Here is a 17,126-nt window from a genome sequence, read left to right as displayed (position 1 = left end):
CCCACTCCCACCCCAGCAGCACCTGCAGCGCGGGGCTCCCATCGAAATTGTAAGCACTGGGCCGTCCCTCGAGGGTGGAGAAGGCCACGTTGCCCCCGCTCAGCGGGGAGATGTCGCTGAATTCATCGGTGCAGAAGGCCACCTGTTCATCCTCCCCTGGCCGCAGGTAGTGCCGCTGCCGCTTCCCGTAGGTCTTCTCGCAGGACGCGCTGTAGTACTGGAACGGCACCCAGGGCCCCTCGGCGCGGCTGCGCTTGTAGATGGCGAAGCTCTCGGGGCGGCTGGTGTGAAACTTCAGCCGCACGTAGGTGATCTCATAGGCTTTGCCTGGGGACAGACCCCCCACGTCATCACCCTCCAGCAACCCAAGCCCCATCCAGTTCCAAACTGGCTGTTGCCCCAGTGCAACCACCCACCCACTGCGCGGATGCACCAGGCGGGTTGCACGGGCAAGGAGCCACTGCAAAGCCAGGCTCTAACCAGCAGCTGGAGGCAGGGAAGGCCCAGGCCCACGGCACTGAGCTGCATCCCTGGGGCAGTGGTGCCACAGGGATGGAGAAGTGGAAAAGATCAAGGTTGGTCCCTTCCCAGGGAGCTGCGTGCTGGGACCCAGCATTGCTGCTGTCTTTGCCGGGATGAAGACAAAGAGAGGCCACCAATCCCCAGAGCGGCCGGCGCAGCTCTGAAAGTGCTTGAAAGAATTAGTAAAAGGGGGAAAAGAAAACACCAAAGTGAACATCAGAACCGCTTAATTGCCAGAGATGAAGGGCCAGCTCAAAGACTGGATTGCTCCATAACAGCACCGCTCCTGACAGCACAAAACAATTAGCTGCAAGGTTTTGGCTTTATTTGAAAAGATAATGAGTTGGGAATGTTAGAGGGGTTATTCTGGGACTAGGAAAACAAGACTTTAATTGGGCCCATATGAATACTGTCGCATATGTGCTGCGACTTTGCTGCGGGGGAGCTGAGGCAGCCTGGCTACCGGCGCTGGGAAAAGCAGCTGCCTCCCATCAGGGATGTGGGGAGCACCCGGCCAAGCGCCCGGGGTGGGGGCCAGACCCGCTCGCAGCCCACCTAGAGGTGACAAGGGCTGAGAAGGGGCTTCAACTGGGCTGTCCCACAGCTGCCACACTCCCCTGTGCCTCTCGCCCAATTCACCTCCTTCCAGGACTCCTCTGGGCTGGCGACAGCAAGGGTGCCCCTGCCCTGCACCCCGCTGTGGGGGGAACGCCTGGCGGATGCTGGTTCCCAGACAGCAGGGTCCCAGAGGGAGGTGTCTACCAAAACAGCAAGGTCGAGGCTGTAGCCTCCTGGAGCAGTTTCCTCTGGGAGAGGAAGAGAACTCGGCGCTGTGTCAATAAACAGCCCCTGGCCCAAGTGGCCCCGCGCAAGGGGAGGGGGTGCCTGGACTGGGGCAGCCCCATCATGGTGCCTCCGGCTGGGATGGAGGAGAGTCGCTGCCCTGGGGAATCATCCCGAGGGAGCGCGTGCTTTTCCCAGACAGGCGTTTTAACTGGCCAAATTCTGCTTAGAAAAAAATATCCGGGCTTGTTGTCTCCCCTTTCCTGCTTGGGAAGGCGTGACGTGTCCCAAAGCTGGGCATGCTGTGGGACAGAGATGCTGGGAGGGTGCACGGGCAGCTGAGGGTGACAGCCCCAGGACCCCTGGGTGCTCTCCCAGCTGTGCTGTCCTCCGAGCAAAGCATTCACCCGCCTCCCAGAGCCCAGACTGCAGCTTGGGCTGCACCAGGGGCTCCAGGTGGAGGGTTTCGGAGAAGAGAGAGGAACATGCAGGAATGGTCACATCACCTACGTGTCCCCAGCCACCTCTGGCAGCCCTGAACCTCAGCCATGGGAGCCTGCCGCAGGCTCGCAGCCCACAGGAAAATCAGAGTCAGATTCACAGATGCAGATACTGCCTGATCTAGACACTCTGAAATGAGCCGCTGGCATTCAGAGAGCTGCCCAAGGAGCCCCGGTGCCTGTTGCTTTTGCAAGTGGATATTTTGGGTTCCTCCCTGACGTCTGACAGGGTAAATGCGACGGCCACGGGTGCTCGGGATTATCGATCCACTCCGAGTCCGATGCATGGTAATGGCATGGCTGAAACCTCGCAGAGAAGAGAGATTTAAAGGAGGGTAATCTAATTAACGCCAATCAACAGCATGCAGGTAAACACAGGTCTTGTCCAACTCATTTGATATCTTATTTAATAAGCTCCCCAGGTAACCACGCTGGAGAACCTACAAGATGTCTGACTCAGGACTGAGCAAGAGGAGCAGGCTGGCAGGGACACGCTACGTGGGTTAAAAAACCCAATTACTCAGCAGAGCTCACAAGCGAGGACTCATCGTGTCCCGGAGGGCTGCAGGGGCCAGTTGGGCTTTTCCTCTATAACCCAAGTGAAAGCATTAAGGTAGCAATAAAAAGGTGTGCAGCCGGGATGAGAACGCGGCCCAGCGGCCACGGAAAAGGTCAGACAGCAATGCGCCGGGTACCACAACGGCACTTTTTAGCATGGCAAGATATATGAGCCATGCAGGAAGAGGAGAACATTTGCCGAGGGATGCTCTGGCTCAGGGACGCAGGGACCGGGGCTGAAGATGAGCTCGGTGCAGCGTTATGGCCTTGGATGTGCGTACGGGAGACAGACACAGCAGGGTGGTCACAGGGAATGGACAAGGCTCCACTGGAAATCCGAGTGTGGGGTCTGCAGAGGAGCCGGGGAAAGGCCAGAGGACAGACAAGAGACTGGGAAAGCAGCCCCGAGGCTTGGGGAGCTTGTGCTGGGGCAAGGGGCTGCTGCACGCCGAGCTGTGCCAGAGCCTGCACATATCCATGAGCTGGGACTGGTGGCCACGAACTTGCCCAGCAGCAGCTTGCTCCTCCACACAGGTTGCATTCGTGTTGTCTATACCTCGGGTCAAACACGAATGATTTTGGGGCAATCTGACAGCGTGCCTTAGATGGGCAAGAGGCTGGCAGATGGCCTCCCGCGGGGCTGGCGGGAGCGGGAGCAGGGAGTGGGGATGGCAAGCTCCTCCGGCATTGCTTCTCATGCCCGGTGGGGAGTCCAGCCTCGGCCCGGGGACGAAAACCAGATGTCTGCCCGCTCGCAGGGGGCTGGGAAAGCGGCGACCTCCGCACAGCTGGGCAGCTCCCGCAGGCACAGACCCTCCACCGTCACCCCGACCCCAGCTGCCGGGTCCCACCAGCACGGCTCTGTGCAGCACCAGTGCTCAGCTGTCCCCTTACAGGCTCCGACCGCAGCCCCTCCGCTACCCCCCTTCGGCATGCAGATGGCAGGAGACTGCAGAGAATGAAGATTTTACAGTGCTGCCCAATAGACTGGATAGTTTAGATGGTAGGAAAAATGTTAAAAAACCTTTTTAAAATGCCAGGCATGCCCCATGGGTTTAAGTACCCTCTAAGCGGGTGGTTTGCACATTTTTATGTATTTATGTATTTAAAACATAGAGGGTTGGATGCCAGCTGGGGCTGCACAGTGTGTGCAGAGCTCTGCCCCCCACCCTGAGACACGCCGGGCATCCTCAGCAATGCACAGGGGGGGAACAGCACGGGCTTGGCACCCACAGTGCTCCCCCCTCCGTGGGCAAGGCGCTCTCAGTGGGTGGCGGGGGGTAGGGACCCGCCTGCCTCCTGCTCTGTAAACTTGCATAATCGGTACAAAGCAGCCTCGGGTGAACGGGAGAGCAGACACCCGGGCACTGCTGGCCGGGAAGCAGCACAGGCGGGCACTGGTATCCTCACCCCGCAAAGGACCGGGGCTCGGCTGCTGGACGGGGCAGACCCTCCTCAGGTCCTTCCAGTGATCTACCCGCAGCTCTTCACAGAGGGCTTCTCCCTCCTTTGCACCCCCTAAAAGGTCCTAAAGGACCTAAAAGGACCCGTGAGGAGGGTCCTGCCTTTAACCCAAAACCGGCACCAAGAGCTACGGGATGCACGAGCATCCACACCCCCCATCTCTGCACCCAGATCTCGAACGCACCATTGGTTCCCCTCGCCGGCAGCACGGGGGGTCCTGCCGGCACTTACCCAGGTGGAGGGTGATGTTGACGGAGTTGGGGTGCTGGATGCCGAAGGCCATGGACTGGCTTTGCCACCAAGTGCTGTCCTCCTGGCTGTGGAAGTCGGTGAGGAAGGAGGCATTGTGGTGGTGCTGGGGGTCAGTGGCATCGCAGCGGTGGCACAGGGCACTGGCGTGGCGAGCGCCCATCTGCAGGCAGTAGTCCTCGGGGGGTGAACCGCACGTGTTGGTGGCCTGGGCAGCCCGGCCAAAGGCAGCGTTCTCAAAGACGGGCATGCAGTGGCGGGGTTGGCCCCGGGGGTCCCAGCAGGCGGGCGAGCCCCCCACCCCCAACCCCAGCCCCAGCAGGGCCAGCAGGCAGAGCCCGGGAGGCCGTGCCATGCTGGGGCTCGCCTGGCCAGACTCTGAGCCTCCTCCGGATGGCATGGAGAGAGCAGGCGGGACGGGATGGGACGGGACGGGATGGGACGGGATGTCCCCCTCCCCGGCACCTCCTCTCGCTCTGAGGTCCATCTTGTGGAAGCTGCTGGAAATGTCAAAAGCTTCGTGTTTGAGCCGGAGCTGCAGGGTTTGGGCTTCCCCCAGGCCACCCTGGTCCCCAGGCTGCAGGGTCAGGCAGGACAGGACCTCTCCGGTGGGATGAACCCCAGCCCTGTTGCTTCAGGGATGGGGGGGTTTGCACCTTCAGCTGCACAGATGGAGCTGAGCTACTTAATTTCTCAGTCCCTGGGGATGAGCTCATGCTGGTACATGTCCCACATATGGGTTTTTCCTTAAATTGGTGGGGGTTGCCACTTTCCTCACAGCCCCAAAATCAAGACGGGGTGTGGGCCCAGCACCCTCTTCTCCTCCCACACTGATTTCTGAGGACCGCTGCTCCCCCACTCACACCAACCTGGCCGGCTCGTGGGTCTGTGACACCCCCAATGCCTCCACACTAACACCCACGAGTGGGGTCCCATCCCTGCCTGCTGCCGTGGGGCAGCCCAGTCCCCTGGACCAGGGCACATCCCAGTGGAGGCACCTCCATGGGATGGCAAAACCAGATCATCACCAGACCTCATTAGCAGCTTCTCAGGTAATGCTAATTATAGTCTGTGCCAGAGGGGATCCCTCTCGGGACTGTGACACCCTCCAGATTTGACCCACGGGGACAAGAGGGTGACAGCAAACAGGGAGAGAGGCAGGCTGGCATGGGGCCGTGCCCCTGGGCAGACCCTGACCCCCGCTCCACAGGGGGTATGTTTGCAAAAGTGGGGTGCACAGGGGAATGCTGCCTCTGCCCCCCACACTGCTCAGCTGAGCTGCCCGCAGGAGCCCTGGAAACTTAGCCCTCATTTATAATTTAAGCTCCCTTCCTCCCCTTCCCTTCTACTCTTATTTATTTTATTCTCCTTCTCCGTACACACTGCGGGGAGAAAGCACCGGAGGGAAGCTGTGAATCAGAGGCTTCGGCAGCGGCTCCCGCAGCAGCGCCGTTTCAAAGCCCCATTACCATATATTGACCCTGGCTCTGACAGCCGGAGCCAGCTCCGCTGGGAAGGGTGAATTTCCCAGCACCGAGGAGCTGTGCATCAGCTGCCTGGGAGCGGGCAGCTGGTGGCAAACCCACTGTCAACCTCTGGGGAGAAAGAGAAGGGTTTTCAGCTCAATAATTGCCCTGCACATCTCTGCCACTAGTTTTAAGGGGATTTGCATCCTGCAGGGATGAGGTTTTCCAGATGTTTTGCTTCCCTCTTGCTACCGAGGCTGTAAGCTCTGGGCAGGAGAGGCTCTTTCATGTCATGGGTTTGCCACCTCCTCCTTGGGATGTTACACACACCCAGGAGATGATTTCCCTGCCCAGCCCATCCCCTCTTGCAGAGGGGCCCACGTTAGAGAGTGATAAGACCCTGCATCAAGGCTCGGTGGCTGCTCGTGGGATGCACAGTGGATTTGAGCAAAGCTGATGAATATCCCAACCCCACCTCCTCCTCCAGCACAGCCCACCCAGCATGGGGGGACGGTCCATGGGGCCAGAGCTTGACAGGAATTGACGGTGACACCAATGCGCACAGCAGTGGGGATGCTACAGCTGGTGTGGAAGCTGCACGTCCCCAGACTGATTCAGCTGCACCCTGGGCTGGCCAAGCCCCTCACCAGGCTCCTGCTGGGTGCTGAGCACAAGCCCTGGCCTGCCCAAGGAGATGACCTTGCTGTGCATGGGATGGGTGTTCCAGGCAGGATCTGGCCCTAGCTCATGGTCTGGCACTGCTCTGTTACCAGCTGCTGCTGGTGACTTGGCTGGAAAAGCTCAGCTCCTCTCCCATGCACAGAAGTTCCCTCTGATCAGGTTTCCTTGGGTCATCTCTGAGGGCAAACTGGGGAGGTGGGAAACCCCATCTCTGCACATACCCCCCTCCAGGCCTGTCCTGGTGACTGGCAGCCACCCTCATATGGCCCACAGGAGGAGGAAGATCAGCCAAGGGCTTTGGTCCAACTCTGTCCTCCATGAGTGTCAACCAAGGGCAAGGGAAAAAACCATCACGTCTAATGTCACTCCACAAGACAAGGACAGGAGTAGCCCCACATAATGCCCTTTTCTTCAAGAACAAGATGCTGGACACATCTTTCCTGCACTGCAATACCTACCAGGTTTGGATGGTGGCTTCTCACGAAACCTTCACTCACAGATGCCTCACCTTGCCATGGGCGAGCTTCACCCCTGGCTGGGATGAAGAGCTAAAGCTGATTACAGGAAACCCCTTGTGTTCCAGGGACAGGGACGAGCTTGAACAAGGGTGTCCATAAGAGTGATCAGAGCTGGGATTTGATCCCACTTGTATAGCAGGGCACAACTTCAGCTGAAGTCCTCTGTACCTGGAGAGATTTCACCCAGTGTCCCAGGACTTTGGTCCGAGATGTGGTGACCAAGGCTGTGATGACACCCCAACCTGCCATCACAGCCCAGGAGCCGCCTTCTACCCTGGCATGGACCTGGCACCTGCAAGGGTTAAGAGCCGTGGAGGCAGTGAGGAGAAAACGTTCTTCTGATTTGCTTAATGAACGTTAATTAAGAAGACAGAAGATAGCAGATTCCTTTAGGGTAGAGATGAAAGGCCCGTTAATTAAATCTGGAGAGAGAGTGCAGGGCCGACTGATCCTCCTCCTGATCAGACCTGACAAGGCAGGCACGGGGTGGGAGCAAGGTGTGCCAGAGCCCAGAGCCCCCATCTCCCGCAGCCCAGCTCAACACCAGCAGCACAACCAGGCTTCCACAGCATGCTCGGACCCTGTGCCAGGTGCCACCAGCACCCACAGGGCTGGGGTGGGAGCTGGGTGGGCACCCCTGACTCCGGCTGCACCCTGGGCTGGTGTTGTGAGGTGGGCACACACTTGGTTCCAGAGGAACCTTCCCCAAAGGGATGCGCTGCCCTCGCTGTAGCGCTGGGTACGACGAAGTCCCCCTTGGCCAGCTCCATCCTGAGGGAGGAGATTTGTCACCCAGCTTGGTGGTTTGCCCCAAGTCCCACCGCCAAAGCCCGCAGGAGCTAGGCACGGGTTCAACGGGAGTGGGTCAGAAAGGCACCAGGTACCACTTTGTGCCGGTGCATCTCCATGCCAGGAGGGGCAAGTCTCTGGGGCTGGCTGTGTGCTGCCGGGATGGACCCTTCCTCCCCGCTCCCTGGGTTTTGGCACACACGCTGCCTCACCCACCCAGAGCAGGCAGCTCCTGCCACCAGTGATTTGCTAAAAGGGGCTTTTCTGCCTGTATCTGAGACTGTATCTGGGAGGCTGTCGCACACTAACAGGATTCTGCTAGCAGCCTGCTGCCTCTGCACCCGCGCTCCCCATCAGCTTTTAGTCCAGGCTTATTTTTAAAAGCAGAGCAGCTGAGCATCCCAAATTACTCCTCAAAACCACAGCAGCCCTACCTTGCTGCCCTGCCCGGTCCCTCCAAGGCAGTGGCTGTACTCACTCCTTCTCTCTCGTTCCGGGACTGGAGCAGGGATTAGAGGCAGGTTCAGCCGCACGACGCCACGAGCATTTCAATCGGCAGAGCCACGGCGCTCTGCCGCTCTCCCGGCACACAGAGGCGTGCGAGGAGCAGAGATCTCCAGCATCGAGGGCTCTGTGGCAGGGTGATGGGGTGGTCCTTGTCAAAAGCAGCAGCCCCTTGGGCAGAGGGGATGAGCCCAGGAGAGGGCAGCTGGCAGCCCCCCCCTCGGTTCTACTCACCGTGGGGTGAAGACCCCATCTAGTGGGAAACGGTACGTGCAGTGTAAATAATGTCTGGAGCATCTCTTCTGTGCGCTGACTTATTTTGTAAACCTGAACTTTGCAAAATGTCACGAAACAGAGAAATGGGAGGCCTGGGATGAGTAAATCTCTATTAGAAATTCCCCAGGATGGCGGCAGTCATGTTCTCGCTCGGTGATGGCACATTACAGCCCAACCTGGGCTTGGGGAGCGAGGTCATGTGCAGCACTGATTGCAGAAAGTATTTAATTAACACTGCCATAAATACAGCGCTAGCGATGCCAACCAGACCACGATGGGGCAGGATGCTGCCGAGCTGCGTGAAGTTTTGCCAAGGCAGACAGGAGAAGACAAGGGAGGGCAGAGAAAAACCAGCAGATTTTACTCCCTGCCTTGCCCCAGCCCCTGGGGGCCTCAGGGAGGCAAGACAAGGATGGGACAGGGACATCACCCCTCAAGAGGATGTCCCCTGAGCAAGAAGGCTTCACCATCAGCACCTGGACAGTTGGGGTAACCCCATAACTGAGAAACAAGCTCTCTGGGGGCAAGATGCTCCCACAGCAATTGCCAGGACAGGCACCACCATCCTCTCCCCTGATGCACAAATAGTCTGGAAGCCACCTTTTCAGAGCTAATCATCCCCAAACTTTCTCAATACCTGGCAGACAGTGAAAATAGGGACATCCCAGCTTCACTCACGCATGACCACAAGCTCATTATGTCACAGATGAGCTGAAGGACACCAGATCTGACACAGCTCGAGGACACAGGGTGACAGCCGAGCCATCCTTGTCCCCAGGACACACGCTTCACCCATCTCCTTGGGGCTCAGGAGGTCAGGGACCACAAGATGAGGAAGAGCTGGCTCAGTGCAGGACCAGCCAGTTTCAGGCACAAAAAGGCCCTTTCCCTGCCCAAGCTCATCAGTAGTTTAATGACACCCACTAAAAAGCTTCAGAGTCCCTAATCGCTCGTCATATTACAGTTGCTCACAAGTGAGGCCAACCAGTACAAACCTCCTCGAAGCCTTTCTAATTAACAAGCAGGAGCTTAGGCTCTCCCAGCCCAAAAGCAGCATCTCAGAGAAAACTGGCAGCCTTCCTGCCAGCCTGCGGCCTCCCTTGATAAACCCCCTTAATGGGCTTGTTAGCATCACCTGAGGCCACCTTGCTGGCAAACAAGGTGATTCTGTCTGTCTGTCTGTCCTCCCCTGCCTCCCTGCTGTGGGTGGGGAGAAGTCCATCTGCCATCTATGTGTCCATCTATCCGTCCATCCGTCTGTCCCCACCGTAGCAGGAGCCATGGGATGTGTCTGGCACGGCTGCCTCACCCCTGTGCTGGATCCCTGAATGTGTCCCCTGGGTTCCCCACCCATGAGATGCCCTGAGCACCCCCTTCCCTGAGAGGGTGGCTGGCAGCTGAGCAGCAGCAGATGCCACCAGATGGTCACCACAACTGGAGACCCGGCTAAACCGGTAACTGGGAGGACACTGGAGTCCCCTCATTTGCTAAGTGACTCTCTGTCCCAGTCCCGCAGGGAGACAGGAATGAGCTCAGGAAGGTGGCACCGAGCTCCTGTCTGCAGAGCCCCCAGGACCTTTGCAACACCGGGACACCTGCATCGGTGTTGCCACAACAGTCGGTGGGTGCAGTCACTCTCCAGGCTCTTTCCTGAGAGATGCTGAGCACTCACCGCTCATCACAGCGATGGGCTCTCAGGGTGCTTCGGAAAAGCAGGCTCAGAACGTGCTTTCCGAGCCTGCTTTTCCAAAGCCCTATGAGAGCCCATCGCTGTGATGAGTGGCGAGTGCTCAGCCCCTCTGCCAGGGGCTGCCCCTCCACAGCAACAACCTCCCCCCTTTCCTCTCCCCCCCATCAATAAGAGATGGTCCAATAGACTCTGTGACAAATAAGAAGTTGTTGTGATACCTTTGACTTTAAAGCAGGAGAAATAGCACCCCCCCCCCTAATGTGATCTACCGTGTCTTTTTATTCCCAAGCGTGTCACCCCGGATCGGGGCTGGGGCTCTGATTTCATATTCTCATGGAAACCGGTGCCCTCATCCAATTACCACGGGGATTTTGGTGCCGTCAGCAGCTGAGCCGCCGGCAGCCCCCGGCACGGGAGCGAGCCCCACGGGGGACCAGACCCATGGCGATCTGGCTGGGGCCACTCCAAAAGTGCTGGGGGGGGTCCTGAGTTAATTTGCCACCCCCAGACAGGGGCTGTGCCGTGGGCTGGGTTGGACTGGGAAGCACTGGTGGGAACTGGGAGAGCAGCAAAGGCAGAGCATTGCTCCAGGCGGCGGCAGAGGGTTCTGCGGGTAAAGTCTCCGGAGATTTCCACTTACAGTGGGACTAAAATCCCTCTGTTTCGTACTCGACTGCCTGCTGCTCCGAATCCCCCTCCAGCCAGGGAGGCTGGATGCTCGCTGGTAATCCTGCATCATTTATTTTCATTGGCTGACAGAAAAAAGTGCCGTCAGAAAACCAATGTTAGCTATGCTGGCTGGCATATAAAATGTTGCTTTAATTGTATTTTATTTGGCAATAAGAAAATAGAAGCAGCAACAAACCCTCCAGATATTCCCTCCCTCCCCCCCCCCCCCATTTAAAATTTCAATTTGGTAATTTTATGACTACATTTCAGTTAAAGCCCAACAAAGCACATTAAAGAAAGAGAAGTGATTTATCCTTTTCAGTGGCACATGATCTTTGGACATATTTCCCAGCCTATAAATATTAAGACTTTTTTTTTTTTTTAAATACTTTTTTTTTTTTCATGTCAACTGTTATTTTTCAACCAACAAACCCACTATTTTTTCCAACCCTTGTTTCCAGCCTTCTGATCTCTAAAGGCAAAACCAGAAAAGTGTTGGACATCCAAACTGAAATAACAGCCATCACAGAGCAGCTTCACACCCTCCAGCCCGGGCCCGGGCATCACACCGTGTGCTGCTGCTATTTTACATTTTCAAGGACATTTTCCTTCGCAGGGAGGTTAGGAGAGTGACTTCAGCGCTCTTCATCCACTTTCCAAAGCAACGGTATAATTGATTTCATTTTGAAATGAAAGGAAGAGGCTGGCTTGTGCTCTGCCTCACCTGACGCCGATGCTGGCCAGGAGCTGCACGGGCTGGGCATGATCTGGGGTTTCCCTGACCTTTTCCCATCATCTCCACAAGTCAGGAGGCTTAAACCTTCCAAACTACCATGACATTTAGAAACTAAACCTCTGACATCAGTACATAAACCTGAGGATTTCTCTGTATCACCCAGAATAAAAAACTCCAAGGCTTGACCAACCAGCCTGGCTCAGCTCTCCCGCCCAGCCGAGCATCACGAGCATCCTCCAGGTATCACTGCAGATTTATTTGCTGCATAAACCCCCTGCTCACGCCCGACGTGGCAGCGATGCCTTTGAAGTATTGGGTGCTGCAAGTGGCGTGGGGGGCTCCGGGAAGGGGTTAATGGGTGGGCAGAGGCAGCACTGGGGAGTTGCTAGGAGACTTGGGGCTTTAGGATGCTGGATGTGATGCTCAGCCAATGGAGGAGTCCTCTGAGGAGTAAATTTGCTAATTTGGGTTTCATTGATTGCTGGGGGTTAGGGGTGGATGTGGGTACAGCTGAGCAGGGCTGACCCTCCTCCTCCCAGCCCCTGACCGATGCTTTCTCGTCCTGCTCCTGCAGTTTCAATTAAACCGCTGAATTAATCTCTTGCAATAAACTCAGCCGCTATTGCAGTTTGCGTTCGGATTCATAATCACTTTTCCTGCAAATGTAACAATTAAGCAGAGAGGTCTTGGTAGCTCAGGAGGGAAAACCGGGGCTCCCCCAGGCTGCCAGCTGGGAGCGGGGTGCCCGATCTAACCCCCAGGCTGCCAGGGTTCGTTTTTACCAGCCGAAAGCCCTTTCAGGGGGCTGCTGATTGCGAGGGAGCTGGGGGAGGCACCACCACCTCCCGCTCACCTGCATATGCTCCTCCAGATGGCCCGGGCTGCTGCTCTTCATGTGGGAAAAGGTTTTAAATTAAAATCTTGCCTGTGTTTTTTGGAGTGTTTTTGGCTGGTTTTTTTTCCCCGTTGCTTTCTGGAGCTCTGGCCCATTTGCTGTCTTTAAGTATAGATGGAGCGGCCACAGGGCAGAGGGGGGCAGGAGGGTGCAGGGGGGGCTGCAGGCACAGAGCAGGGCTCAAGCCAGGGTCCTGCCCCGCAGAGGTGGCCGTGCACCCCCTAAAGAGCCCCTTTCAGGCGGGGATCATCCCCTGCTCTCCACAGCCCTCCTTGGCTGCCAGGAAGCTGAATCGCTCCTCTCTGCAGAGCCCCCCGCCGAGCCCCGCAACCAGCCCCTCTCATCAGCTTCAATGTCCCCCTGTGCTGATGTCCCCCTGTGCCAGTGTCCCTTGCCCCATCGGAGGGGCAGGAGGGCTCCCCTGGATGCGCGGCGCTCAGGACATCCATCCCAGCAGGATCTGACCTGGCTCTGCTCCAAACGAGAGCCTTTTCCCACCCAGCGGCTGCTCACACCATCCCCCCCACTAAGCGTTTAGCCCCTGGCTTTGCAGGGATGGGATGGGATGGGATGGGATGGGATGGGATGGGATGGGATGGGGGGGACGCAGCCTTCCTGCTGTGCCCTGAGCCCAGCAGAGAAGAAAGATCCACGCGGAGGCAGGATCCGGCCCCTCCAGGGACTCTGGGATGCCAACTTTTCACAGAAACAGCGGATTACAGCGCATCAGCTTCAATCGATACTCTGCCGCGGCAGAAAGCAAAGGGAAAAGAGGAACAAAAAGAGGTTTCTCAGTTGTAGAGGATTTGGGGGGTTTGAGTTTGGAGGGAGTGAAAAAAAAGCCTGAGAAAGGGCTGGGCAGGAAGGGGGGGGGGGGGGCACAGCAGGTTCCCTCCCTACCAGGGGCACCGCTGTGGGGTGGGACCCTCCAAAACACGTGTCATGCCAGGGAGAGCACATGGGCATGGGGTGGGAGCAGGGTGTGCATGGGTGGGCGCAGGGTGAGCATGGGGTGCTCCACCTCCACCCAGCACAGGGGGTTTGACTCCTTCCTCCCCTGATCAGGGCATCTGCAGCAAAACCCTGCCGGGTCCAGCCACCCAAGTGGGGCAAAATGTGAAGGAGGGAGTTTAGCAGAGAAAAGAGAGGTGAAGAGATGCGCAGCCCCTGGTCTGGTCCTGCTGAGACCCTCACAAAGAGTGACCAGGTTTGGGCATGCTCCGGACAAAAGTGGGGCATTATAGAAGGTTTTTTGGAAGCCCAAAACTCTTGCACAGGGATGAGCAGAAGAGATGCCCGGGGAGGGAGCTGCTGCCAGGCACCCACTTTTGGCTGAAGCCCAAGATCTATTTGCAGGTAGTTTGTCTCATTGTCTGAGCTATCGATTCCAAAGAAAAGGCCCTGGCACAGTGAGTGTTGTCATTAAACGATGGACAGATCACTCTGCCCTTGCAAGAAAGCCTCTTTCCCCCGCAGCCAAAATGGCCTTTCCCCACCGGACAGGGGAACGGGGGGGCCTGCACAGGGCAGTGATGGGGACAGGAGCTGGGGCACACTGCGGGCTGCCCTGCTCCCCTGCACGGACCCCCCCCAGGCAGCCAAACTCACGGCAGGGAGAGTGACCAGAGGGGACCTGGCACGTTTTTGTCACGCCAGGTCAGTGGCCTGGCGGAGGAGCGGCCAGCCGGGCAACGCAGCGCTCTCCCCGCGGCTGCTTGGGATGAGGCTCACGCATCTCCTCTGCATTCTGCGCTCTCGCCAGCGCAGGGGCGAAGAGCTTTGAAGGAGCTGCCCTTTCATTATTAATATGATGATGATGTCTTGACGCCGTGTGTGCGCAGCGACGGCTCTCTGCCTCTGGTGGCACCCTGCCAAGAAAAGCGCCCGTGGGTCCTCCCCCGTCAGCCTTTCCCTCATCCCCATCCCCGCGTCTTGGACGGTAAATAGCGGAGTGGTTCTGCGCTGCACAGCCCCTCGCTGGATTGGACCCATGGGACATCGGTCCTCTCGCCAGCTCTGGCCCCATGATATCCTGGGGGTGTAGACCAAGTGCTGGCTGAACACAATGAGGGGGGGTAAAAAGCCCCATCTCAGGGTGTCCTGGTCCCCAGAGGGTCCCATCCCCGCAGGAGACACAGAGCCAACCCGAGCCCAGCCCTTGCCCATCACCACCACAGCTCACTGTCTTGGACTACAAAAGAGAAGATAGTGTCTGAATTTTTTTTTAAAATGACTCATTTTAGTACATGCATCTGATCCCATGTTGCTTCAGTCATTTTCTGCCCCCAGGCCATGCTGAGACCCCTGAGCAGTGTGGGCAGAGCCGGTTTGGGGAGGGGAAATGCCTCCAGGAACTGCAGCTCCCGGCAGGACCCACAGCGGCCTGGCCTGTCGGCATCCTCACATCAAACCTCTCTCCCGCTTTTGCCCTCGGGCCACAGACATGAATCATCCCCTCCATCTGCCTATAGATCTGGGCTGGGCTGCTTGGCAGAGGCCCCCTCCCCACCCAGCCAGGCTGCTGTCAGCCCCCCGGGGGGGCCCCGTGCCCAATGGTGCCCTGCCTCGGTGTGTGCCTAAATCTTTGGGGTGCACGGCTGCACCCTGAGCACCCAATCCCTCCTGGCACAGCCCATGGGGCTGGATCCAGGGCCGTGGGGCCACTGGGGGTGGCAGGGCTGGAGCCATGGTGCTCAGCCAGCCGAGGACACCCCTTTCCATGTCCCCAGCGCTGCAACTACAGCCAGACCCCATGATGGATAACACGAGGTGACACGGCTCAGCATGAGTCAGGGATGAGCCAGGCCAGCATCCCCACTGGCCCCTGGCCCGCCTGAGCGGCGCTGATGGGCAGAGCTCACCCTGAATGCCTGGGCTCCCAGAAACACAGCCCCCCTCCTCCAGGCAGGCACCCTTGGTCCCGCTCACCGCCACATCGCCACGGCTCGGAGAGCCACCCACCAGCCTGGCCACCGGGAACGGCACTGGGACCCGCTGAGCTGGACCCTGCACCCGCACCCTCACGGGCACCCCAGTGTCAGGGTGCAGTGGAGGCATCCCAGCCCCACTTGCCGAGTCCTTCCCAGCATCCCGGCCCACGCCAGCCCCCGCGATTCGTCTGTGGGTTATGTCAAGGTATGTTGGATTGCAAATTAAACATCAGCCCGCTGCACGGTCCCGGCTCCATCTGCAGAAAATGAGTTGCTGGACTTGGAGAGTGTCCAGTTGTGCAGCTCGGCGTGCCTAACACCCAGGGCTGACAAGCCACTGAATCACTCCTCCCCGTGCTGCCAGGCCACAGGAAGCCAAGATACATTTCTTTTTAATGATAAGTTTTTATTGTTTGGAGTTCATCTAAAACAGCCTCCCGAGCACCCGTGGCCTCCTGCTTCCAGAGCGGCCAAGCGGTGTGGGGGCTGAGCCTGGCTGGCGTGGGCACGCCAAACACCCCACTGGTGGAATGAGTTGGACGGCCTCAGCTGTAAAGGGAAGTCCTTGAAAACCTTCCGTGGGGAAGGAGCTGGGCTGCCGGCCATGAGCATCGCCTGGTAAATCCACACAACACCACAGCCAAAGGCAGGATTTGCGCACACACACACACACACACACGGGTACCAACGGCCTTTGGCACTGTTTGCTGCCCCAGCACGCACCCAACTCTTCCCAAAATGGGGTGTGTGTCCCGGAGAGAAGCCGCTTGGCCCCCTGGCCCCCAGCACGCACAACCTACCACCCTGCGCCTTGTCTGCCGCTGCAGGGAGGCAGCCCCCACCTCAGCAAAGCCACACGGGACCTGCTGGGGGGTCCCAAACCAGGGACAGAGACCCAGGGAGAGTCAGAACAAACCTCCAGCCCTGTTGTGCTGCCCTGCCCAGGGAACAGCTTCGTGCTGCAGGAGGGGGAGCGTGCAGGGGGGCTGCAGGGCCCCCCCAGGAGGTTTCCTGGGGGCTTCTCAGCATGGAGAGAGCAGCCTCCCCCCAGCCGGATTAACGCTGCTCTCACGATTCTTCTCTGAACCTCTTAGCAACATTCCTGCCTGCGGGTCAGACAAGCGGCAAATAAAAGATTTAAGGGAGGTGGCGCAAAGGTACGGTAAAGAAAACCACATCCATGCCCGGAGAGGTGGCGGTAAATCAGGCCGGGGAGGGACTCCTGCGCGGGAGCTGGCGGCACGCAGGGCCAGCACCGCTGCTTTGGGCTGGGAACGCTGAGGTCTGGGCAAGTGATGCTCCAGTGGGCATCGGTGTGACACCCCCTGTGCTGGGGGGCTCAGCCACTGCCTCCCCCCAGCCAGCACCAGCTTTCCCCCATGCACTGGCGTTTGCTAACAAGAGCCCAGCACTTTGACTACTCTTAGGCACAAAGGTTTGGGGGGGTTGATGCCAACGCCCCCCACTCTGCCCAGCGCCCTGCCCATCCCTGCCCACTGGTGGGACAGAGCCCCGCCAGCATGGGGTGCTGAACTGGGGACCGTAGCTTTGGAAAGGGGGTGAGCGTGTCCCCGGGGCACCCGCCCCCCACCCGCCCCTCGCCCCCCTGTATCCCCCTGGACCCGCCGGCACCAACCCCTGCCTTACCTGCTGCCGCTCCTCCAGCTGTGCTGCCACATCTGGGCAGCTGCGGGGCTGCAGACCCCCGGGGCAGAAACGAGTGGAGGGGGCTCGGATCCGGAGTGACTCCGGAGCCGCTGAGGCGGCCGGGGGGGGGCGCAGGGCGGTGCTGGGCCGGGGGGGGGGGGGCGGGGAGAGTCCCCGGGGCATCGCCGGGCGGTGTCCCCGGAGCGGGGCCGGGGGAGCCCCGGGGGGAGCGGGGCGGGCGGGAAGGGA

At 58.7% G+C, this 17,126-nt stretch overlaps 1 protein-coding gene across 3 annotated transcripts in view; it reads right to left on the bottom strand.

The window, feature by feature from the left end:
• Window positions 1-16,933, bottom strand: part of LAMC3 (laminin subunit gamma 3) — a 32,756-nt gene extending 15,823 nt beyond the window's left edge. For 2 of the 3 annotated variants that reach the window (XM_074891400.1, XM_074891401.1), the window contains exons 1-3: window positions 16,878-16,933; window positions 4,059-4,576; window positions 23-327 (exon numbers count right to left, since the gene is read on the bottom strand). In XM_074891400.1, coding sequence (XP_074747501.1) covers window positions 23-327; window positions 4,059-4,576; window positions 16,878-16,909 — 855 coding nt within the window. In that variant the 5' untranslated portion in view covers window positions 16,910-16,933. Of the gene's footprint in view, window positions 1-22; window positions 328-416; window positions 584-4,058; window positions 4,577-16,877 lie in introns of those variants that run through there. The other variant, XM_074891402.1, reaches the window with a different exon arrangement.
• Between the last annotated feature and the right edge of the window lie 193 nt (window positions 16,934-17,126).

This window comes from Strix uralensis, chromosome 21 (genome assembly GCF_047716275.1).
Source record: "Strix uralensis isolate ZFMK-TIS-50842 chromosome 21, bStrUra1, whole genome shotgun sequence".
NCBI lineage: Eukaryota > Metazoa > Chordata > Aves > Strigiformes > Strigidae > Strix > Strix uralensis.
This window is presented reverse-complemented; position numbering and strand designations above follow the sequence as displayed.